This window comes from Protobothrops mucrosquamatus, unplaced genomic scaffold, assembly GCF_001527695.2.
Source record: "Protobothrops mucrosquamatus isolate PMUCROS unplaced genomic scaffold, P.Mucros_1.0 scaffold125, whole genome shotgun sequence".
NCBI lineage: Eukaryota > Metazoa > Chordata > Lepidosauria > Squamata > Viperidae > Protobothrops > Protobothrops mucrosquamatus.
Genome location: NW_015386492.1, coordinates 768,752 through 793,711, shown reverse-complemented (window position 1 = coordinate 793,711; position 24,960 = coordinate 768,752). Strand labels below are relative to the sequence as shown.

The 24,960-nt window shown below is 39.3% G+C and overlaps 1 protein-coding gene across 1 annotated transcript in view; it reads left to right on the top strand.

The window, feature by feature from the left end:
* NCOA1 (nuclear receptor coactivator 1) overlaps positions 1-24,960 on the top strand; it is a 98,469-nt gene that overhangs the window by 36,052 nt on the left and 37,457 nt on the right. Inside the window, exons 3-9 of the mRNA XM_015812979.1 lie at positions 917-1,011; positions 6,586-6,763; positions 10,420-10,599; positions 12,901-12,996; positions 14,283-14,423; positions 17,185-17,332; positions 20,599-21,940. Of these exons, the coding sequence (XP_015668465.1) occupies positions 917-1,011; positions 6,586-6,763; positions 10,420-10,599; positions 12,901-12,996; positions 14,283-14,423; positions 17,185-17,332; positions 20,599-21,940 (2,180 nt within the window). The remainder of the gene's footprint in view (positions 1-916; positions 1,012-6,585; positions 6,764-10,419; positions 10,600-12,900; positions 12,997-14,282; positions 14,424-17,184; positions 17,333-20,598; positions 21,941-24,960) is intronic.

Here is a 24,960-nt window from a genome sequence, read left to right as displayed (position 1 = left end):
CTGCGCTCTTCACACGCCTCCTGCAGGGCACATTTGGTAAAGTTCGTGCATTCAGGCTGCCGCCAAGCACAGGGAGTAGCACAGCTAAGGAAAAGGGCAAAAAAAAAATGGCGGACGGAGTGGTTTGGCGACCCCCGTGAAATGGTCGTGCGACCCCAAATGGGGTCGCGACCCACAGGTTGAGAACCGCTGCACTAGAAGAAAGAACCTACAGCATGTGATTTTGCCTGCAGAGAGTTCTTGCTTTTGAGCTAAATTACATACTGCAGGAGAAAGCTATCTTTAGAAGAACATTATCCAACCAGAGACCCCCTCCAGATGGGTTGGATTATAATTCCCAACAGCCATACCACATGACTATTGAATAATGGGAATGTTAATTCAGCACAGCTCAAAAGGCTGGGAATGCTGTGGAGGAGATTAGTTTCCATTCCTACTAAATGGTCAATCAGATCCTCAGCATGACCAAAAATCATTGGAATGAAATAATGCTGGATTCACTTTCATGCTGCTCAACAGTTGGCTCTTTGTGAGAACATCCTCAATCCAACTGTTGTTCCAAGATCTTCCTGGCTCCTGCTCTTCCCTATTTGTGGACCATTTTTTATGAGTTTCCTAATTACTGACCCTGCTTCAGTAATTCAAAGAAAAGGGGATCTTCCGTTTCTCTTTTTAAACAAGGACTGTCTCTGACTTTAAATGAATGCCCTTGTTTTTCCCTCAGTCCTAGACAGTGCCCCTCTGGTTTCTTTTCCCCTTTTTTTCTTGGCATATTTCTAGTCTCTGACCTTATTGGCAACCATGATTTAAACATTTGTTATGCTTTCTCTACAGACTTTTTCTGGAATGGCTAAGTTGTACTCAAAAATGAAAGTAAATTCTCTTTGTTTAAAAAGTGTATTTTTCTACATTGTAGAAAAAACAGCTGATGATGATGTCCAGAAGTCTGATATCTCATCCAGCAGCCAAGGAGTGATTGAAAAGGAATCCCTGGGGCCTCTTCTTCTTGAGGTATGTGCTTAAGAAAACAGCTGCTCCACGTAGTATTTTTAATGCAACTTTTATAGAGTTTTCCTTTAAATTTTGCTGGAAAGTAGAAAGTAGGTATTTGCATAAGAAATTGTGGAACTTTTGTGTTGGGACTAATTACTAATTAGGCTAAAAGAAAGATGTTGGGGAAATGGATTACAGGTAGTCCTCAACTTACAATAATTCATTTAGTGGCTGGTCGAAGTTACTACAGCACTGAAAAAAGTGATACTTAACGACTATTGCAGCATCCACTTAACCCAGTGGTCACAAATGGATTTTTGATCCATGTTCATTCTCTGCCTATGATTACCTTAAAGTATTTCTTTTTCATTGATTATTCACTTCTCTATTTCATATAGCACTACATGACTGTAGCACCCAGTTCCCATTGCAACCAATTATGTTTCTTCTGGCAGATATAACTCTCCTTTCCATATAACAACCTGGACAAAAAACATTCTTATGTACAACTATTTTCACTACTTTTTATGAACATTCATTCCTTGCAACAGACCACTAAACCTACCTATCACATTTCTACCAGCGTTTCCATGTCTTAAAATTTTTCCATCTGTTCTCCTAACCTCAATAAGTGTTCTATGCAAATCTAATTATTTTGTCTAATATTTTTATTTAGCTATAATTTACAATTACATATTTGATTTTTGTTAACTAACACAACTACTTTATCTTTTGATAACGCTTCTTTTCAGATCCATGTTCCTTCTTACATCATACCATTTGTCTGATTCATTTTTTTTCAACCATCAACATGGAATTGGCTACATACAAAAGTACTTCCACAAAGAATGCACTTTTAAAATCTACAAACATTCCTTATCCTTTATCCATAAAAATATTAAACAACTAAGGAGACATCAAGCATCCTTGTTTTACTCTTCACTCACAGTTGAACATTTATTCTTTTGAATGTTTTACTTCCATGATATTCAGCAACAACACACAATGTTCAAAACTTGTAGCCTACTCATTTTATCAGAAGCTTTCTCTAAATCATCAAGTTAAATATTTTTTCTAATTCAAGAGTTTTTCAATGATAGGCCAGAGAGCAAAACTTTACAGTATACAGTATGTACTTCTCAATGTTACTATCGTCACTCCCATCTCAATCCTTAGGGAGAAAGCCATATCTTTACCCTTTCTGAGAGTCAACAAGTTGGAGCCATCCATATTTCTAGAGAGAGGCTGTTCTATAAGGCAGGTATCACAGCAGAGAAGGCATATCTTTGAGACATTGCTTCACCAAGGGCATCTGGAGCATGCCCTTCCTACCAAATCTGGATGGACAGAAACTGTTGAGGATAGGCAGTACCACAATTAATCTTGTGGTATTAAAGACCATGTAGGTCTTTAAAGGTGACAACCAGGGTGCAACTGGCACACAAGATATATTTCTGCAAAGGATGGTACCTGCTGTTTGAATAGAGGTCTTAGGACCAGGAGGACTCCCTGTATTGCTTACCAGCTCTGATTGGAGGAGTGTAAAATTGCCAAATTGCTACATATAGGGAGACTTAAAACTCATAGCCACTTAGTCTTGAGGGTTGAGTTGAAGCCGGTTCTTTCCCATCCAGAACTGTGCAGCCTATAAACACTGGGAGCACACTTCCATGGCATTACTTGGAAGGCCCAGGACAGCGATGTACAACTCAGTATCTTTGATTGATTATACTTGACTTCATGCCAGTGGATGATCTCACCCAACTTTCATGTAGATGTTAAATAGCCCTCCACCACTCCACAAAGCAGCAGCCCACAAAAGTGAAGGTGGAGAGCTGTTGAAAAAGCATGCCTCCCACTCCCAACCACTTCATCTGGCCCTGTAGGATACCATGAATGATGATATCAAAAGCGACTGATAGATACAGGAGGGATAGGATGGATATATCAAACCAATCCTGTGGCCAGTAGAGACCATCCAGAAGCGTGATTAGTGATATCTCAGTACTGTATCCCAGCCTTTAACCTGATTGTAATGGGCAGATAATCCATTGCCCTTTGAACCTATAAACTACTATTTTTTTCCCAATCTTTCCCAAAAAGGAGACTGGGCAAACGTCCAGTACTGCCGAAGCCAATGATGAACTGTTGAGGAGAGGCAGATCATTGCCCCCTTCAAGGCACATAGAACCTACTGATTACCAGTATTAGTAAAGCTGCCATGCTGTCCATGACTCCTCATAGTAACTCTGTAGCAACTTCTCCAGTTCTGGAACCAATCATCAGACTCTGCTCAATCCATTCCAGCTGGACAGCCAATCCTTCCCTGGGGGATTCCTTTCCACCTGTCTCCAAAGCAACCACTACTAACATTTCTGCCACCCTGAGAGAAAAAGCCACAAAGACTCTTGTAGGACTTCTACTTCTTTTCCTGCAGTTCTTTTTTTTTTTTTTGCTTTTGTTCTGTCCCACATTTAGCATCTCTTTCAATCTTGTGCCTTTCACTCATTCTCCCAAACATTTTTCATAAAGAATAAAATTAATTGTGGTTTTTTAATCTCTTTTATATATAAGGAAAATGTTTGGCTTCAAAACAAGGAGAGCTTTCAAAGCAGATTGTCTCTCATCACCATTCTCAATCATTCTTGATCTCTAAACATCCTAATATTTTTTTTCTATATCTCTGGATCTCATTTCCCTCATCCATTCATGTCACTTGGTAGAATAATCCTTTTTCTATGTTGTGTTCATTCAGAATGTTGCAGTTTACCAAAAATAAAATCATATCTGTTTCTTTCATTTCCCTCATTTCCTGGGGCATAACATGTAACTATCACTAACCTATGAATTTCTGTTTTCATGTACATTGACAGTACCCTAGACCAGGAATCCCCAACTGCTGGTCCGTGGACCAGCACCAGGTCACGGCATGCCAGCAACCGGTCCACACAAACAAGCAGAACCCCATCCGTGGGATGCAGGCAGCACAAAAACCACGCATCCTCCGGTCTGCGGAAAAACCTCTCTCCACGAAACTGGTCCCTGGTGCCAAAAGGTTGGGGACCCGTGCCCGGCCTAGAGGATATTAGTGCACATTTTCTGATATGCTTTTCATCCCTTTCATTCATAAATAAAGCTACCTTCTGTGCATGTATTCATTAACTCTGCTCCACAAGTTCAAGCCACGTTCACTCTGAACAGATATATCCCTTCCACTGTTTCCTAATTTTTCAGACACACAACGTATCTATTTTTCTTTATTTACTTTCATTCTGTCATACTCTTCACACAGTTTATTACTTTTATATTTCATGTTTCAAAATTCTATACGCCATTTGAATTGGGTGGTATTAATAAATAAATAAATAATAGGTCATTACTAGAATGGCTCATTGACCTCTGCTGCCCATTATAGCTTTGCACATTTGACATTTTCACACTTTTTAACAATATGGAGAATGTTTAGGCTAAATTAGCAGTCACGGTTATACCAATGCCATATTTCCTGGTAAAGGTAAGACCACATTCTGTCCACTTGCCACTTTCTAGGAGGTGCATGCGATGTACCAACAAACCCTCGGGCTAACAAGTTTGGGGAGAAAAAATCAGATTAAAGAAGGGGAGTCATCTCTTGGAAGAACCCAGAGATTCTTTAATCTTGATCTTTCTTGTAATCCACATTCCCTACTCACCAATCACTTGTACTATGCATGTTTGAATTTTTACATTTAACAACAAAATTAATCCCATTCCTAATATCTAGAAGTAGATTATTTATGATTTGTCTCATGTTAGATAAGTGTCCGATGGACTATGTTAACTAAGACTGATTTACATCCAATACCGTTTTCAACTGTTTATTCACTTTTTTTCTTTATCTGCTGTGTCCTGTATGATTTATTCATGCACCTTTCTTTTTCCCAAATACTTTTTAAAATCATATCACATTTAATTGTTTTGATGAGATTGTTAGTGTGCTAAAACAGCTGAAAATTAAAGGGGGCGGAATTTTAATTCAGACAGGAACCTGTGAGCTGCACTTTCCATTCAAAAGCACGTAATGCAGAAGCCTCTTGTTGCTTAGCAACAGACAACTGTGTCTCAGTGAAACTGCAAGCCATGGGCTAATTTTGTTGGGGGGGGGAGGTGGTGGAGAGTGGATTGGCTTGGTTTGAAATTACTTCCTGTTTCCAGACGCTAATATAGAAGGAACCACTCTTCCAGTACAAAATAAAGAGTGCAGAGCCAGATAAATTATGTCTCCCTAGCAAAAGCAATACTAGAAAGGGAAACAAATGCTGACAGAAATGTCCAAGTTTGTGGTTAGGTCTGGGCATATATTGTTTTGAATTATGAAGGGGCAGTCCAAGCCATCATCAATCCTGTATGACTTAGGCAGCACTTGGGCATCCCTCAACTATACCAAAGGGAAGTCACTCCATCCTGTTTAGAAAGAATACAGCAATCAGAAATCTGCCATGCCTTGTGTTAGATTCTACTTTACTTTGTCCCACTTCTGCAGCAATCCCACTGTTTCTTTCATTCTTATGAATTCAAAGGTGCCCCTCCTAATCAGCAAGGGCTGTGTCCTTTGAGCATTTTATCTCATTATAAGAATATTTTAGGGCCAGGGGTCCCCAGCCCCTGGGCTGCAGTCCATTACCGGGCTTTGAGCCGTTCAGAACCAGGCTGTGGAAGCAGCAAGTGAACACCTGTCGCTTGCGCAAATGGATCTGTGCATGTGCGTTTTCCCACTGCTAGCATGGAACCATCTCCTCTCTTCCCCCCCCCAGCCAGGTCCCAAAGCCAAAAAGGTTGGGGAACTCTTTTTTAGGCCAGCCCCATTGAGATCCTTCTGGTTTTAAATGTCTGAAGAACAGATTTTCTCTCTCAAGTTGGCCTTCTACAAAAAGAAGAAAAGCCTCGGCTTGAAATCTAAAATGTGCATAATCATTACCAAAAGGATTGATAATAGGAAGACAAATGTTAGTCAAATTATGAGATAAATTATGGGATAAATTATGGGATAAATTATCACCCACAGTGGGAGTTGTCACCTGTGCAATCCGGTGGCTAATCCTGGAGCATCAATGCTAACAATTATTTCCTTTCTTTATATAAGCATTGTAAGAAAACATGCTGGTCAGGCAAGATGCTCTGGCAGAGTCACCTTAGGCAGCAAAGAGCAGCACAAAGAAAGTGGTAGGGGGAGAGCCAATTATGAAGTTTGGCAGATTTGATTGTAATGTAATCTAAAAATCCAGACTTCTTCATCTGAAAACACTTGTTAGAATGGTCTGTAAGTACATGAAGTGGATGTGTTACTACTGTTCATGCAGGGTTCGACTAAAGTGATATGCATTTGTCCACATATGCCTAGACATCAGTAATTTTTATAAGTTGATTATATGAATTAAGCATGACTCCTGCCCTATTTATCATTGTTACTTGTATATTTCTGATACTTTTCCCATGATAGTGCCCTGATCATCTACTCTATAACCCCAATTGTCAGCTCTTCATTGTTCTAAAGACCTGTAAAGATAGAAACGCCTTTCTTAATGCCCTTTGTCATTGTTTTGACCCCTGCAGGCACTGGATGGCTTTTTCTTTGTTGTGAATCGTGAAGGACGGATTGTGTTTGTGTCTGAGAATGTGACCAGCTACTTAGGCTATAACCAAGAGGAGCTTATGAACACCAGTGTCTACAGTATCTTGCATGTGGGAGATCATGCTGAATTTGTGAAGAATTTGCTACCTAAGTCACTAGGTGAGCAGTATGTATTTCTTGGTCTTCTCTCGTTCTCTTTGCAAAACTGCTGCTGAATCAAAGAAACACATTTGTATAATTTCAATATAAATTCATGTCAGGATACTAGGATAACTTTTCTAGATAGTATATGAAGTAAATGTACAGGGAAAACTAAGATTCTCTAAGACCACAATAGTTAACCTAGAAACATTTTTACCAGAATATAAGAAATATATTAAAAATCATGATGTAAAAGGGTAACTGATGAAAATTCCAGGTATCCTAAATCTGCTTCTTTATCTAGAGTTCTGACTGATATTCTTTGGTAATATTTGTGAAGAAAAACAATAGGTTAAGCTTTTTAGCTTAAAGAAGTGATAATAGATGGCCTAGAACAAAATGACCATGTTATTCTTTTCTTTACACATCAGATTCATGAAGCCACTTCATACAATACATTTTTAAGTGTTTGATTTCTTCAAGGCTTTAGCTTAATATGTTGAATGTTTCTCAGAATGTGCAAGAGTTGAGTAGATGCAAGCTGCACTCAGGAGCACTAGCAGGTGGTTAGGAGATTAGGAGGCAGCTCTGTTTTGCAAACAAGATCCAATTTAATTTTGCTGGTGACATGCCATTCCAAATGCATATCATTCATTCTGCACTTAAGCTGATTTTTGAATAATATGCTAACTCACAAGCATCATTATGTAATTCTCAATAAGAACTTCAGTTGACTACTCAACCAGAAACCTTTTTTTTTGCCAGTCTGAAGGCTAGAGAGCTAAAAATGTGAATTGCTTACTGAGTGTCAGCTTAGCCAGCAGACTAAACCAGTGACTGGAGGCACAAAGATACTCTCTGGTCAGCTCATCATTAATGTGGCACATTTAGTACATAGCCTGATTCAGTCAGAGAGGTTACTGGCTGCTTACAAATCAATGTTTTCTTCATCGAAGGTCAACTGTTTGCTGCTGTTTAATCAACTTGATGATAAAACCTCTCTTGCTTAACAAGGTTCTGTTTATCAAAGTTATGGCCTATTAGCTAAAGCTTTATTAGTTGACAAGTCACTAATTCAGTAAACTCTCATAGTTCTTACAACTGCCTTATTGGGTCAATGCAATAGTCTGCTGAAGCTGCAAAGGTGCACGTTACACTTTCATGGAGGGAAAGAGAAACCATTAATAACACACTGAGCACTTTATGGAAAACAAGTGAAGGTCAGCAATGATTTTATATGAATATAGAAAGCCAGAGAGATAGAAATTCCAAACTCTTATTGTATTACCCACTCTGCAGGTCTTCTTTGAAGGTTCAAAATATAGGTAGAAAATGAGAGTAAAGTAGCAATACAGATTTCTTGTCTTATACTCTGGAACCCTTTATTTGCTACAGTCCTACTTGATCATGCACATATTCTTGCATGTGTGCATCCATGAAACATACATGTATATGTGTATGCTCACTGACACAAATTTAAGAGACATGCCTGTGCAACCTTAATGGTACCTGAAGCAAGTACCAAATGCAATAAGTTCAAAATCTACAAGAGTCCCCTATCTAGAAAAGTGTCGTCAAAAAAGGCTAATACACAAGCAGGGATGTGCAAGAGTGAAAATTTGAACGATGCTCTTCTTTGAGTCTTTTGGAAGACGAAATAGCCCTTGAAGAAGAATCCTTTTAAAATTATAAATGTGTTTTAGTGTTCTGCTCTCTTTTTTCTTTCTATAGCTACCTTTCTTTTTTGGTTGAATTTCACAGTGACAGGAAGATTGCAATCTCGGATCCTTGCATGTCCATATAGTTGGATAAGATCTGAGTCAGAGATGGACATTTTTTTTGGCCCATGTTCACATGTATCACCTAATAATATGTCATACCTGCATATGCACAATCATATATACCAAGTACATTTTGCTGGGGAAGAGGATGCCCAAGATGGATCTTACTTGCACCATTTTCCCATTAAAGTGCACAGCTCTGCAGGATTTAAAGATTATTTACCTTCATCCATTAGCTTTAAACTTTATTAGCTTTATTTCCCATTCTTATCCAGGAATCCAAGGCGGTTTACATGAGGTACCCCTTTATTTTATTTCACAACAAAAACCCAATGAGGTAGATAGAGGTGAGAAAATCAGTCACCCAGGCAAATTCCATGGCTGAGGTGGGACTTGAATCTGGGTCTATCAGTGTTTCAGTGCTACATCATACTGGCTATCTAAATGTCAAATTGCTGGAGTTTGCTTTAGATTTTAAGTAAACAATCAGATGCACCCTTTAACATATGCTGCAATTTTAAAATGGTCTAGCATAGACCATTTTAATATTGATTTCAGTGTGGCTGGTATCAAATTTGCTTCAGTCAATATAAAATTGACTTAAGCTAATTTAATATAAGGTAGGTTTAAATCAATATTTCACTTAATCAGGTCTTAATTGATTTTAGCTTACTACAGTGTACACTTATGCATGGATAGAGTTCAGTGTTTTGTGAAATGTTACTGTTGCATTAAATCATATTCTCACACTCACATATAGCTCAGCCAGTTTTCTATAGACAAATTAAAAACTTGTGTTTTTCTAGTACTTTCTGAGAAAATTGTGCAAGGTGTTCCTTATTCACACTGAACATGGATTTTTTTTAAATTTGTGAATATGGTTGCCAAGGAAACTGCTATGCTGAATGCAAATATGAGAGGTAACCATAGCAGAAAATGTCAGAAGTACCATCATTCTGCGAGTCTAATATATCCTTTGCATGTATATGTTTTCAAGTCAATAAAAGGATTTGGTCATGTATAGCTACTTGACCAAGAGTAATGTTTGTGGCTGGAGACATGTTTCTTCACCACCCCCACCCAAAGAATCAGTCTGTGATCCTCCTGGTGAAACCGTGATATCACCTGGGGTGATTTTTTTAGCTGCAATTTTTGGAGAGATATTATTTATGCAAAATAGTTCAGTTAAAACTGTAGTGGCTCAGCATATTTATTTTTCAACTTTTCAGCTATTCATTACCATTTATTAATCAATTATGGGGATTTTTTTCAATCAAGGAAGGAGAAGTAGAGTCACCACTGCACTTTTCACCTACTGTAAAAAAAATTCCCCTGGATTCTTCCTCTTTAGAGGATAGCAAGGATCACAGAAAGAAGGAGAAATAGGTCATGGGGTGGATGGTTCCTGATTGCTGCCATAAATGTTCTTAGAGATGGTGGAAGGAGTAAAGAGAACATGGGGACGAGCTTGTCCTCTTTGAGAAGGAAAGGGGGAAGTAGCGAATGGATCTTTTGGGCCTTTACTGCATTTCCTCTGCAGGATAAAGGGTGCTGCACTAGTAGTCATAGTGAGAACAGAACACAAGAAATTTTTGCATAGAGAACAAAAGAGGAGCGTTTGCTGTGGTCAGAGGTTTTTCCACACTTACTTCCTGGTCCTTGCCATCTGAGTGCATGTCAGAGTATCTAGAGTAGGTAATAGTGGTATAAATAATGGTACATGGTTTATACCATAAATAAACAATAGAAAGCTTGTGGCTTTGAATCATTATAATAGTTTCTTATACTTATTGGTGATTGGGCAGAGTTGTAGTAATCTCATTTTCCAAATTCCAGTTTCTGCACATTCACTTTTTCAAAGCCCTTCAAGGAGTGTTTTTTGTTCTATCCCAGTTAATGGAGTCCCTTGGCCCCAAGAATCTACCCGACGCAACAGCCATACCTTCAACTGCAGGATGCTGATCCGTCCCCCAGATGAGCCAGGTGCAGAGAATCAAGAGGCCCGCCAGCGTTACGAGGTTATGCAGTGCTTCACTGTGTCTCAGCCAAAACTGATCAAAGAAGAAGGTGAAGGTAAAAACAAAGACTGCTAGATCTGGAGGTGGAAGAACGCTAGTTCATGATGCATCGGGTTTTGGGGGGAGACCGGGAAAAGCCACAGATTATTTCCTGCTGTCCTTCCATAAGACTTTTATTGCAAGGGGATTGCAACTCCGTAAAAGCCCATACTCTCTGCAGCATTTCCTGCTTACTAAGAGTAGGATTTGTGATATCTGTAACTCAGCATGTAAAACCCACAGATTTTACTATACTGCATACCCTCCAAATTTCACACTCAACTGATGAGCAACTTTAATCCTCATGGGAAAGGAAAGGTTTCCAAAAGGCCCATTGCAGCCCTGCTCCTTCTTGTTATTTACATTCACACCACTCTGCTGCATTTGCATCACTCTTTGGATGGGAAAGATTAGAAGTTATATCTCCATATGTCCAATCCTGGCAGAGTATGTAATCAATTGCATAAAAATAAAAATGTAGGACTCTTTGAACCACCTTGCTAAAGATGCTAAAACATAATCCTTCAGAGCTTAGTGCAAAAGAAACTAATTTCCATCATTAAAGCTATTAGGGGTTTGGTCTAAGACTATTACAATCATTGGCATTGTTCAGACATGATTGTTTTTGGTTTCAGTAGTACTGCAACATGCTATTGGATTATGTTAAGTATCTTATTAGAAAGAAATCAGCCAAAGTCAGAATGAATAGGTAGATATATACTGTAGTACTCATGACATATTCAGATGTCCTGCCTCTTAGGTGGGTTCTGACATTGTACAATTTTTTGATATTCCCAAGTCTGTAATGTTAATGCAATAATAAACTAGAATTCTGAAATTTTAACAGCAGCACTCTGATGATGAAGTCACTCTCCACAAAATGAATTGAGTAAAGTGATATCTCAGTTGAAAGTTAAAACAGAGGAAAGGGAGGTAGGTTAATGATACCCTTCATTTATCTAATCAGTGAAGCTGGAGTGTTCTCCTGATTATTTTCCAGTAACAAGCTTGTCTCCTCTGATTAACCCTGAGTGATCTGTAGTTGTTTCCAGGAATACATACCTATATTGTGGTTACTGAAATCCCCCACCATTGTGCTGGGTGGGCATCTTCCTGGATTCCAAATGCATAATTTAGTCAACATGGATTCAGATTTGGGATCTTGATCTTGATCTGTACTGTTCCTCAGACGCATCATGCCAACAAGACTTTCCAGCAAAACACTTCAGGCTTATTCCTCCGTAATGGCCATTTCGTTCCAGTGCATTAGCTGAATTAATCCATTGCAGCTTTCACAGGAGATCATGACTAGAAGAAATAAATCACAGAGGGGTTTATGAGCACATACTTTGCCTAGAGCTGATAATTCTTGGCTTCCGCAACTGCCTTTTATTTTGCAATGTTGCCAGATCCAAATGGCCTTAAAATTAATTCTCCCAAACAGTGTGGAACGAACACACGCATACACATGGGAGTATGCCAGTCCTTTTCTCTTGCAAGCAGATTTTTAACCTTTCCCAAGTTGGCACCCTCCAGATATATTGGACTGTCATTCCCTCTTCCCCAGTGAAGACTGCCAATATCTGTGCAGGGTGGTGGGAATTCCAGCCCAATACATCTGAAGGATTTCACTTTAGAGGGACGTTGGTTTATAGGATCTTGTTACTGTGAAGAATTCAAGTCAACAATGCTGCTGCTCATGCAAAATGAAGGAGGGAAAAAGGCTTAGTTTAGTCATGGCTCCAGTGATGATTCCTAAACTGTGGTTGCAGGGGGGCTATTTTCATTCTTCACCAAATGAAAACAGATAAGCAATTCAGTTGGGTTGTTGCAGTCTTATCCTATCCCTGAAATGAGAGAAGCCCATCCCGTCAGCTTCCCTTTTGTGAGGCCTTTCTTTCTCTTGCATTCTCTTATCCCTTCTCCAGTCATCCCCCCCGCCCAGACCTCCTCCCTAATGCTGCAATTGCCCTAGTTTATTTGCTCAGAGCTTGCTTTTGTTGCTCACCCTAAAGCCCAGATTGAACCGCTGCCTCATTATTCCATTTTGAGTGAGCTAAAGAAACAAAAAAGCTGCATTCCTCATTATAAGTAAGTTTAAGGAGAACCTGTGATATCTTTAGTAAAGGCATTCCTCTTTTACATAGTCTCTTTGCACATACAATGTATAGAAGATGAAGGAAGGAAGCAAAGTACCATGTAAGATATGAGAAGGGAGGAGACAATGTGGAAGCAGTAAATGAAAATGAAAAGAGGTGGCATGGGAATTTAAATCAGTAACCTTCAATCTTTTGTTTTTTGGTTCTATTCATAACAGATTTGCAGTCCTGCCTAATATGCATTGCACGAAGATTACCTCGACCTACAGCTCCTGCCACATCAGAATCTTTCATGACCAAGCAAGATACTACAGGTGTCTTTCAGAAAAATAAGTAGATAATTGCTTCTACAAGGCTTTGGAAATCATAGAGTATTTTGTCAGACTACAGTTTTGGTATAATTGAAAGATCCACTTGTTTGGCCATCTTGGTCTCCAAAATAGAGAAGATTCCATGGAAACCTCTTGGTTGTTCCTTTTAATGCCTGGAGCTCCTCTCAACATTTATTGAGATATGGAGATGAGCAATAATGAAAAAAGCAGGCTTCCCCCCCCCCCTTGTGCTTGGGATTCTCTTGTTCTTTTTTTTTTTTTTAAACTATGTTGAGCCAGTTTTGCAGCTTACATTACTGTTTTTATGTATTAGCATCTCAAAATTATGGGGAAAAATGTGTCTAATGCTGGTAGCAGTATTTTAAAAAAGGATCCAAAGGTATTTTCTGGACTTCAGCTTTAGGTTGCCAATCCCTGCTCTATAGTTTCATTAAAAAAAAAATCTGGACAAATCTGCAGCCCTGTATGGATGTGAAATAAGTTACTGAGTAACTTTAACGTTTTAACACTATTCATTTTATATCTCTACTGTTTTTCCATCCACTTAAATAAAAGTCAGCCTTGCCACCTTTGTAATGCATACGATTGTGAGTTATAAAGGTAGGAAAGGCAAGAATGTCAGCCACTTAGATAGTGAGATGTGCACTTTATAAATCTGATGAATAAATAAATAAGAACAGCATTTTTTGTGACTTACCTGCCGCCTCAACCCAAATGAACTCTTAAGTGATAATAGTTAAATATAAGCCTGTTTAGTTCTACATGTGTAGATTTTGCCATTTGGACTTGTCAGCTGCAGACCAGGAATTAAAGGAGTTATAGTTGGTGATTTCATACGTGTAAGAGAGAAAAAATAGCATTTCAGAGGTTTTGCAGAACTAATTTAGAAATAATAAAAGGTACTAGACATCTTTTAAGAGAGCAGGAGATATTTGGATAGTTCACATATAGTTTTATTAGAAGAAAACCTATTTACATAAGTGGCAGTCATAAATAAGGTTATAAATGGCAGTTTCATGTTATCTGCCTTGTTTATTTAGGCTTGTGTACCTTTTAAACCTCTAAAAAGAGCATTCAAGACAGCATAAACAATTTTTAAATAATGAAAAATTAACAGTTAAAACATAAATAGAAGGCTGAGGAGCTGAGTGCAGTTTACAGCTAATGGACAGGTGTAGAAGGTGCAATATATATTGAATATGTGCTTTTACTTGCTCTGCTTGAGATTCCTAGGTTTAATGTCTTTGTTTTCATTCCACTCCACACAGGTAAAATCATCTCCATTGACACCAGTTCCCTGAGAGCAGCAGGGCGGACTGGCTGGGAGGATTTAGTGAGAAAATGCATCTATGCTTTCTTCCAGCCTCAGGGCAGGGAGCCGTCTTATGCCAAGCAGCTATTTCAGGAAGGTAAGAAGGCTTCTGTGTTTGAACACACCTTCATGTTTGCTGGATGAGGTCTTTTCAGAGTGAAAATACATTTTTTTTAAAAATGAAGACTGCACATAATGCTAACAAAGGAAATGGCTGTGTAGTGACAGTGGTCTCTCCATCCAGGCAGGAAAGATGACTAATATGGTCAGTAGAATTCCTCTGAACCATACTAAGCTACCTCTTTACATTCTTAGAGCAATCTGGTCTACAAGGCCACTCAGCTCAGGGGTGGTGTGCTAACTCAAAGGCTTTTTTTTTTTTTTGAGGAAGTGACAACTAAAGCAAAAAGGCTGCTTCATTGGTCCCAAAGGGGACAGAAATATTCCAAAATCTCTGCATCTTGCATCTTTTTATGCAGACTTGAGGTATGCTAGTCTGAATCTTGGATTAGGGCAGGGAAGATAGTTTCTGACTCCCAATCAGCCAGTAAAGCTCCTTTGGGGAAATCCTGTCTAACAATTCTCAAACATCAGCTTGACAGAAGAGAATGGGGCAGGCATAGCCTCCCCAGAAAATTTGAGATAAAATGTCAGTAGGTGATGAGCATTCTTGGCTTTTATATTGGTAATTTTCCTAAGTGCTAATGTAAAGTGTAAAGATGTTTATCATTTTACAACACCCTTGAAACTTGGATCAGTAAAATTGTATCTCCTTACAAGCTGGGGCTGAAAGAATTATTTCTCTGCTAAAAGGATTAAATTGTTTATGAAAATCCCAGGAGGTTTTTGACATGTTAATTTCCATAAGACTTTCAGATGGAGATGGTTGATGATTTCTCACTAAAGCAGGGCTGGGCAACTTTGGGGAGAGGGGGTTGGTACTACAGTAATCTTGGGGTGACGGTGAACCCGACTAGACTACATAAACTGGGTGAAGGTTGTTTAAAGATACATGCACCCAGAAATTTTGGAGGGAGAAAAATTAAAACCTCCCTTTACTTCTAGAGATGCTTGTTCACATTTTGTTTTTTCCCCTCTTCCTCCTGCTTTTATATCCTTGGGAAACATGGCTTTAAAAGTCAGTCTTTGTTCCACTAGGAGTAGAGTAGAGTAGAGTAGAGTAGAGTAGAGTAGAGTAGAGTAGAGTAGAACTGAACTGAACTGAACTGAACTGAATTGAATTGAATTGAATTGTGATTGGACACACACACCCAAGGAATTTGTCTCTGGTGCATAAGCTCTGAGTGTACACCAGAGACAAAATCCTTGTGTGTCCAATCACACTTGGCCAATAAGGAATTCTATGGCATTTGCATTCAAATTCCTGTTCAACTTGAAAAGTACTGCTTCAATTCCCCATTTATAAAATGGGAGTGAAATTCAGGAAGCTCAGAATTGTAATACAAGGACTCATAAAATAGTAAGCTGTAGTTAAGCTTTATATAGCAGAAGAGAAAATCCTTCAATATGTAGCAGCGAAATGCACTTTTTCTTCTTTTTTTAGGCCGCTGAGGGCTGCACATTGCATGCTGGTGATGCAACAAGATCATTGGAGGGCAGGGTTGGACTTTTCAGCCCATTGCTTTCAGATTTTTCAGGGCTTGAAAGTTTTTGCATACATACATAGGTACATACCCATCCTACTGTTTTCTTTTGGGGTAACCAGTGTTAGGCAGAGAGCATAGAAGAAGTGAGAAGTAGTATACCAAATAAACTAAAGGCATGAGATAAGGACAGAAAAACTAATATAACTATATCTAGTTTATACCCAAACTATTTACTGTTCTTCTTCACACATTTCTCTCTTGGCACACCATTCTTCATTCATATATTGCTTCAGAACATGCCTTTGTACTTTATACCCTTTTTAAAGAATCTCCTAAACTCTTTCAAACCATGGCTTTTGTCATTTTCCCCTTCCCCTCAACTTATACATTCTTCATATATTTGTTTACTACTGATTCCTCATTACTTTTCTTTATGTGATCAAAAATCTTAATTTACTTCAATATTGGTCGTTCACTTTTGTATTCTAACCACATTCATTGAACACTCATTCATCTTTGAGCCTCTCTCTTGTTTTACCACACAAACTTTTACATCCTTTCAAGTATCATACTCCTAATGTTCAACATTTACGTTTCTTCTGATACATCTCTCACTTCTCTGTAACACACAGTAGGAAACATGATCCTTATGCACAACCATTTTCACGTCTTTCTCCAAACATTTAATCCTCTTACAGACATCTTATGATCCTTTTTATCAGCATTTACATATCTTAAATTTCTCTGTGTCCCATGCAGCAGTCCCTGCTAATAGCAAGGACAGTACTGGTCAGTCTGCGCACATTTTGGCTTAGCATGCTACAAGTGTGACTAAAGACCATCTTTATTCCAGCATGCTCACACTATTCTTTGCAAGATAGGATCTCTAAGAGAGAACCCTGCAAGGCAGCACACTGTTACTTGCTTCCTGCAATCTAGAAGGTACATGCAATGTTTAAGGTGCTTCTTTTTTTTTTTAAAGTATATTGACTCTATTGAAAGCTAAAGCCATGCTTCTTTTTTTAAAAACCTAAATGATATTGCTATCAATTGGGAATTTGCTGTTGAATTTTTGAGATATGGTTTTGATGTGTTCCAGGGGTTGCATCAGAGGTGCATGTGGTATGTACATTGCTTGTGGACTGCCTACACCTGCTACTTCACTAATATTGCTAGCAACAAGAAGACAAATCATCCTAATCCTTAAGATACCTTTTCTTTTCTCCCCCTTCTCTTTCTGTTTCTGTTCAGTGATGACACGGGGCACGGCCTTCAGTCCATCCTACCGATTCACACTTAGTGATGGGACTGTACTGAGTGCTCATACCAAGTGCAAACTTTGCTGCCCTCAAAGTCCAGAAATGCACCCCTTCATCATGGGCATTCATATAATTGAAAGGTAAGTCCTGAAAATTCCCAGGGTTCACTGGGTGCCATTGCCTCTATTTTTCTCTCCACCCATCTTTCATAGACAGCAAGCTTCTTTGGGAAGGATTCGTCTCTTCCTATGTAAGAGTACAATTCAACATATATACAGACTGCATTTTTAAATGTGTCACACTGATTGTACTAGTTCAGGGGTCTTTAAATTTGGCCCTTTTATGACTTGTGGACTTCAACTCCCAGAATTCCTCAGCCAGCATTGCCTGGCTGAGGAATCCTGGGAGTTGAAGTCCACAAGTCATAAAAGGGCCAAGTTTGAAGACCCCTGTACTAGTTGATACAGTATGTCTCTTTGCATGTCATGGTTCTCTCATATATCCCTTAACAAGAAATAACATATTTACCACAGGATGGAAAGAGTGGTGGTAGCAAAGGGTTCTTGTGCTATGTAATCTGCAGACTGAGCTGCCTTCTCTGTATGTTGCAAGGATATTAGAAGTACAAATGAAGGAAAAAATACCAAGCTTTTTCTTTTTCTTTTTTGGCTTTCTGCCTCTTGAAGCTGGTTTGAGTCTGGACCTTGAGAGGATGCATTAGCTAGCAGCTTCACTGGACAGGGCAAAGATGTCTTAATCAGTATTATCTAATCTCAACAGAACCATGTCTTCAAAGAGTAATGGAAAGAAGCAGATGCTGAATCTTTCTTTGGCATCTTCTCTCTCTCCCTTCCTCTTCTCTCAAGCTTAAGTAATACTTTCTTAGTTTACTTCTCTTTCCCATTGGAAGTGGGGGAAGGGGGATACTTTGGTTACATAGCAAGAGAATGCATTGAGGAATACGTCATGAAATAGCCTGTCCAAACAAGTTGTTGCTTCTTTTGCAACACATTCAAACTAGCAGCATGTAAGGCAGAACAGAAACAAATTGCAAAGTTGTCCAAAGTGAAGAAAACCTGCCAGCAGAACTTACAGTATGTTTATTCTACATAGCTACATTTTGATAAGCAGTCTTTGGTATATATACATGTATGTCTTTAGAACATGGAAGGCTGCAAACATCAACAGTGAAAAGATATTGTGTGCCTATTCTGTCCTTTCCTCCTTAATATCTGTGTGAATGCAAACCCTAACCCAAATGAAAGATGATGATGTATAGAGTCCCTATAAATTGGATAACAAAAGCTAGATAATTACAAACAAAAACTTTTGTCTAGAACACGCTCAGCCTAAAAAAAATAGGTGGAAGTACCTAAGGAAGCCACATCTATGAACCCTTTTTCAACTCTCCCCTATCTGAGAGGTTGCAGTGTATGAACAAGTTTTGAGAGTGACTTAGCATCCCTTTAAGTAGAAGAAAAACTGATAAGGATACTGAATCTAGGGGTATTGTGTAAATTAGTCAACAACTGGTTCTCTTCTATCTCATCACTCAAAGTTGGATAAAGAATGCAGTGGCCGCACCACTCCTGAGTGGAGACGGTGATGCTGGCAGTGGCAGTCTCTGGGCTTTCTGTGGCAAGAGGGACCTGTCATCTGAGGAGCTGGCCAGTGGCAGTGATCATGGCAGCTGGAGGGGAAATACTCTGAGAAGAAGAGTGGGAAAAGTGCCTCTGCTTGCTGCAGAAGAGACTGTGCCAGATCTCACAATGGCAGCTGCTGGAAGGGAGTTGCAGGAGAAAGAAGGCAAGGATGAAGGCAGTGTTGGCTGCCAAGGCAGCAGCCACCACAGCGTTAGAGACTGCAGGCCACCCGGTTATGCTAAGAACCACCACTTCTTTTGCATCAGGGTGATGACTTGGCCAAGTGTTAGCAGGACAGTAGATCTGTGCTGGCATCCTATCTCTCTGAATAGATTTTGTAGGAAAAAGAAAACATCTGGTTTGTGTGATCGGGAACAGACTGGCTAGACTGTACCTCTGGTTAAATCTCTGGGAAAGCTGGCTTGAAGAATATCTTACTGCACTCGCTGCTTTCAGTTTTCTCAGAAAAACCACAAGGGAAAGATCACGCATTGGGCTTCCTGATAATCATTGACAGGAACAGCCAATTGAATTTATGAAATTTCAACAGTGATTTTTGCTTGCTTGTTGCTTTCTAGTCAGCCATGGAGGTTTTTTTCAGGTTCATTGCCTGCCTTAAGGGAGTTTCTGTGCCAGCCTTTCCTCTTAAATTATTGCATAAGAAGGAGGTCCAAATCATGAAATATTTCCTGCATTCGTTCTTAGTGCTTTACTTTCAGGTTCTGATATGGAAAAGTTATTACCTTGTAGAAACCTTGTAGAAGTACAAGCACAAACCATTACAGGTTTTGTATAAAAACGTATACAAAAATAACACAAACCTTCCAGATCTAGGATTAAGATCTGCCAGGCCATTTTTCTGCCCAGTTCCTTCATTAGTCCAATCTTTTCCAACTTGCTACATATTTTCCTTTATTTTGTTAAGATGAATTTACACATTGGTGCGTTCTTAATTGCCTTCACCTGCTGCTAATTTGATATACTAATTTCTTTTTATGCAATTATTTGACCTAGCTAGTTGACATCCTTGAAAAATAACTACTACTCCCAAAGCTATTTGAAGGACAGCAGGATCCAGATGCTTGTTATTTAATAGAGAGGGAGCTACAGTTTGTGGATGGAAGGTTACAGATCAAAGAATGGCCATTATTTTATGGCTGGGAGTCAAAGCTGACATGAATAGTTTTGGCAGGGTGAGAGGACTTGGATGTCTATGAAACCTACCAAGAATAGTTCTGGCTTTGATACCATCCTGAATAGACGTCCAGACCTGAATGTTTTGAAGGCTTTCTTTCACTTTTTGAGGAACAGGACAATGAATAAGTGGGAGGTTTATGTTTGGGCTTTTGATTCCTGAATTAGAGTCCTTTTGGAATATTTCTCATGGTAGCTAGGCCCATGCATAAAAGAAAATTATACAAGATATACTGTATATAATAGTAGCCATTTATTTGATCCTTCAAAAGAAGCCACACATACTTCCTACATACACACACACACACACACACACAGAGTATGTAAGCTCTGTGTGGGTATCTGTATACATACATATACATACATACATATACATACACACCATACAGTATGTATGTATTTCTATCTGTCTATGTATATAAATAAAATCTTTCTCAGGTATACAGCATTTTTGCACTCCCTCCTCTGAAAGGACACAGCATAAACTAATCAAGTTCTTTCAACATGGGTGGGGGGGGGGTCTGTATTTTCTTTTTCCACCAACTGCATTTTTTCTTATCTTGATTCAGAGAACACAGTGCCCTGTCGCCTCAAGAGAACACTAATCCTGCAATGCCTCTTCCCCGTGTCAGTCCCTCGCTGAACCCCAGCATTTCTCCAGGACAGGGTGTACCCCTGCCAACGCCTCTCCCTCCCTCCAATGGTAGCATGTTAACAGCCAACACAAACCACCCATCAGGATCCAGCTTGCATGGCAATAGCAATGCTGCGACCACCCAACCCAATTACGGATGTCCACCTGGAAGCCAGATGGGAGGTAATGTTGCCTTAAGCCAGGGACAAGCTGGTCCTCCGAATAGTACCCATTCTATAAACATCAGTAGCTCTCCAATGAACAGTCCTGGGGTCACCCCGCCACAGTTTATGTCTCCAAGACATCGAGTAAGCCCTGGACTTGTGCATCGGCCCAGAATGCCAAGCAACCCTTTCTCTCCCACTATGCCTTCCACACACTCCCCAGTGGGCATGGTGGGCAGTTGTGGTGGCAGCAGCGCTGTCAGCAACAGGCCATATCCAGGAACCCCATTAAACTCCATGCAGGGATTGACTGAAGGACCTAGCCCTCCGATGGGCTATTCCACACCCCCTCCTGTCCTGCGTCAGTTGAGCAATCAGAACTCCCCCAGCAGAATGAACATACCACCCGTGAAAACCGAGCCAAAAGACAGCAAGGAGATGTCGTCCATTCTTTGCAGCATGGCCCACTCTGACAACAGCTCCAATGACAGCAAGCCCTTGGATTCTAGCTTGCTGCATGGCAGTGACAGACTCTCAGAGGGTGACAGCAAGTGTTTGCAGGCTACCAGCCACAAACTAGTCCAGCTCTTGGCTTCCACGGCCCAGGAGCAGTTACGGCATGTCGATGCAGATACCAGTTGCAAAGAGCCCTTGTCTTGTACGGGTGCATCAGGGACCCCAGCTTCTGGGAATCCTGTGGGCAGTGCATGCCCTTCCTCCCACAGTTCCCTCACAGAGAGACATAAGATCTTACATCGGCTTCTCCAGGAGGGCAGTCCTTCTGATATTGCCACCCTGTCCATGGAGCACGATAAGAAAGATGGGATGCCTGGTGGTACAGCTACTGCTGTTACACCACAGAGTCAGGCTCCAGGAAACCCTGACAACAGGCTGGAAGCAGATGCTGTGAAGAAGAAGGATTCAAAGGACCATCAGCTCCTTCGCTATCTGCTTGACCAGGATGATAAAGAACTAGTATCCAACCCTTCCTTGAGCCTGGAAGATGTGAAGGTGAAAGAAAATACAGAGCAGTTGGATCCTTGTAATGCACCTGTGGGCCCACTGCCTAAGCCCTCTGCTCAAGAGGAAGTGAAGCTACAGCCACAGGGACAGGTGAGTTTTTAGTTCAAACTGGTTTTCTGTTAATACATTTTTCATTTCTTATGAAATTTATTTTCTGCTGCTGCTGTTAATTTATGATTCTCCTTGGCTAAAATTCAGCAATTTACTGAATTCTAAGGAAAAGGTTGATATATTCCAGAGTACCCAGTTTGGCAAGGAATCACAGATTATATCAGGCCCAAACTATATCTGTAGAATGAGGAAGAATATGGTACTGTATATGTATTTCAGAACTCTTGCATGGATCTCCTACACACACAAAAATATAGAGTCTGTAATATTCATATTATGAACATAAGTTCTCTGCAGATTTAGTCTGGAAAAATGAAACAGTGTTCTCACTTTCCTAGCAAGCTCCAACAGGGTTTAGGAAGCATCTATTTTCAAAACTAGAGTTTAAATGGCTAGAATAACCAATAGCAATGGCACTTAGATTTATATACTGCTTTACAGTGCTTTACAGTGCTCTCTAAGTGGTTTACAGAGTCAATATATTGCCCCCAACAATCTGTGTCCTCATTTTACCGTCCGCGGAAGGATGAAAGGCTGAGTCAACTTTTAGCCGGTAAGGATCAAATCCCTGGCAGTCAGCAGAATTAGCCTGCAATATTGCATTCAAAACACTGCACCACCATGGCTCCTAAGCAATTCTATCTCTCAAAGAAATCTCCAGATCTTTATTCCTTTCCTTAAGGCTTCTCCTATCAGAATACACTATTTTAGTTTATTTGTTTTTTAATCAGTCTTTGGAAAACTAAAGCTGTCCTTGTGGGTGCTGGTAGGTCTGGATAATTTGTGAAAACTGCAAAGATTCCATACAGATGGAATCTTCCTAATTCTTTAAAAGGTTTACCTGCTGTTGAAATGAAGTAGTTGTTGAGTAGGAGGAATATATTCTTGAGTAGGAAGCTGGAAGTTTGTATGGGAAAGCCTCTTAGTTTATGCAAGTGGAAAGAAAGAAATTGAGCAGCACCAGATATAGTTTGAAAATGGTGTGGTAACCTCTCTGTTCCTCAAAGAAAAGTGCAGTAATCAGATTCTCCCATCAAAATCTCTTCCTGGTTTTTTTTTTTTTAACAGCTTAATTCAACTCCTGTAATGTGGTTTCTACCTCTGAGCATTCTTGCCAGTCAGTATCAAATGCTATTCTTTTTGGGTTATGGGTTGGCTGCACACAACACCTGTTTTGATCGTATTTACTGGTACAATCCTGGGATTTTGTTCAGTTGAGTGAAGTTCATGTAGTCTACCTATTCACACTTGACAAGATGAGGGATGGACTTGAGGCATTCACATTAGCACAAACCCCTTTTCTTACACTTGACAAAGTATGAGTTAGAGATCCCAAGAATTATTGCAGCTCAAAATGTGAAGGTTTGGGTTTGTGAAGTGTGGAACGTAATCAGCATATTGGTAACAAGACAGAGCCTTGGCATCAGTGTATACATTTGTAAAGGGGAAATAAATTAATAGAAAAATGTTTTTCTAAATGGCTACAAATCATGATAGCTTGGCTGTATTATTTACCTGCAGTATCAGAGGCAGGTATGTCTCTAAATGCCAGTGTTGGGGACTCTTCTCCCCATGCCCACCGTTGAATCTTTAGTTTGTGTTGTGTTTCAGATGAAAAGACCAGAATTGTGGACTGCACACACATTATAATTTGCCAATAATCAGTAACCTTGATGCTGTCTTGGGCCTGGCTAAAATGATTGCCATACCTTTGATTGAGGAAGGGGGCTTCTGTAAAATAAACTCTCAGTTTCAAGGTCAAAATTAAAATAATACATGTTGTGGTTCAGTAGAGACAGTGGCTTTAACACAATATATTACAGACAGAAATGTCTTCTAGATGAAACTTGTGGACAGTAATCATGTATATGTAAGGTAGTTTCTGTAATGAATTGAATAATTTAAGCAAATAGGGTATTCTTTATGTAGTTTCCCTACTGTGCCTGAATACATACAGAGAGAAAGATTGAATTTTAATCTTTAGAAAGATTGGAATCTTTGCAAGGAATGGGAAGGGGAGAATCTTGAATTTATGTGAATGAGACAAAGTTCTTGTATCTCAAGGTCCCTCTTTAGTTTTGTGTGTGCCCCAAAAGAAAGCTTCCATTGCAATCTTATATGGCCAGGACTAGAAACTACAGATTTTTACATTGTCAGTATATTTTGGGACAACACTCAAGCTCCCTGGTAACTGAGAGTTACCCAAAGTTCAGAGATTTTTGGCACATAAGTTCTCAGCTGCTTGGAGTGTGTAAAATTGCTTGATTTGGCTCCGTTTCACATGAGGAGATGGTGCTGAAGAATGCAAAAGAATGTCCAGATTTTTATAATGTTTTATAAATACGAGTAGTTATTGAAAATTGCAGTTCCAATATTGGATAGTATTCCCTCAAATGCACCCCAGCTGAAAATCAAGTAAGTGGTTATTTTCTTTAGAAATATAGTTTTAATTTGTAAGCTGATTTTTTTAAAAAATCTCCAATGGAAGAATGGATGGTGAAAATGATGTGTATTGCTGAGATGGCCAAACTGACAGCTTTAATTAGAGATTAGACATTGTCTAAGTTTAATGCTGATTGGAAATCCCTCATTGACTTTTTGGCATGAAACAGAAAAAAAAATGAAATTATGATATATAATTTTGATAATTAGAAAAATTAGATTATGGCCAAATGTAAGCAATACTGTAAAGATAGAGTAAGAGGTTAATTTATATTTATACTTATAACTGCTTTAAAAGAAAATTGGAAGTCATTTCTTTACACTTATTTTTTTCCAAACTTTTGACTTTATTCTTTTCTTATTTCCTTCTTTTTTCTTCTATCTTCTTCTAAATAGTAGTTTTTATCTTTCATTTTACAAATGTAATAAAGTTATGTAAAAATTATAAGCTGATTTAATTAAGCATATTAGATTTTCAGATTGGGTGCTAATACATTGAATAATTTGAACCTGAAGTTCTTAATTTACATCTGGTAATGACCGACAGCATAACCAAT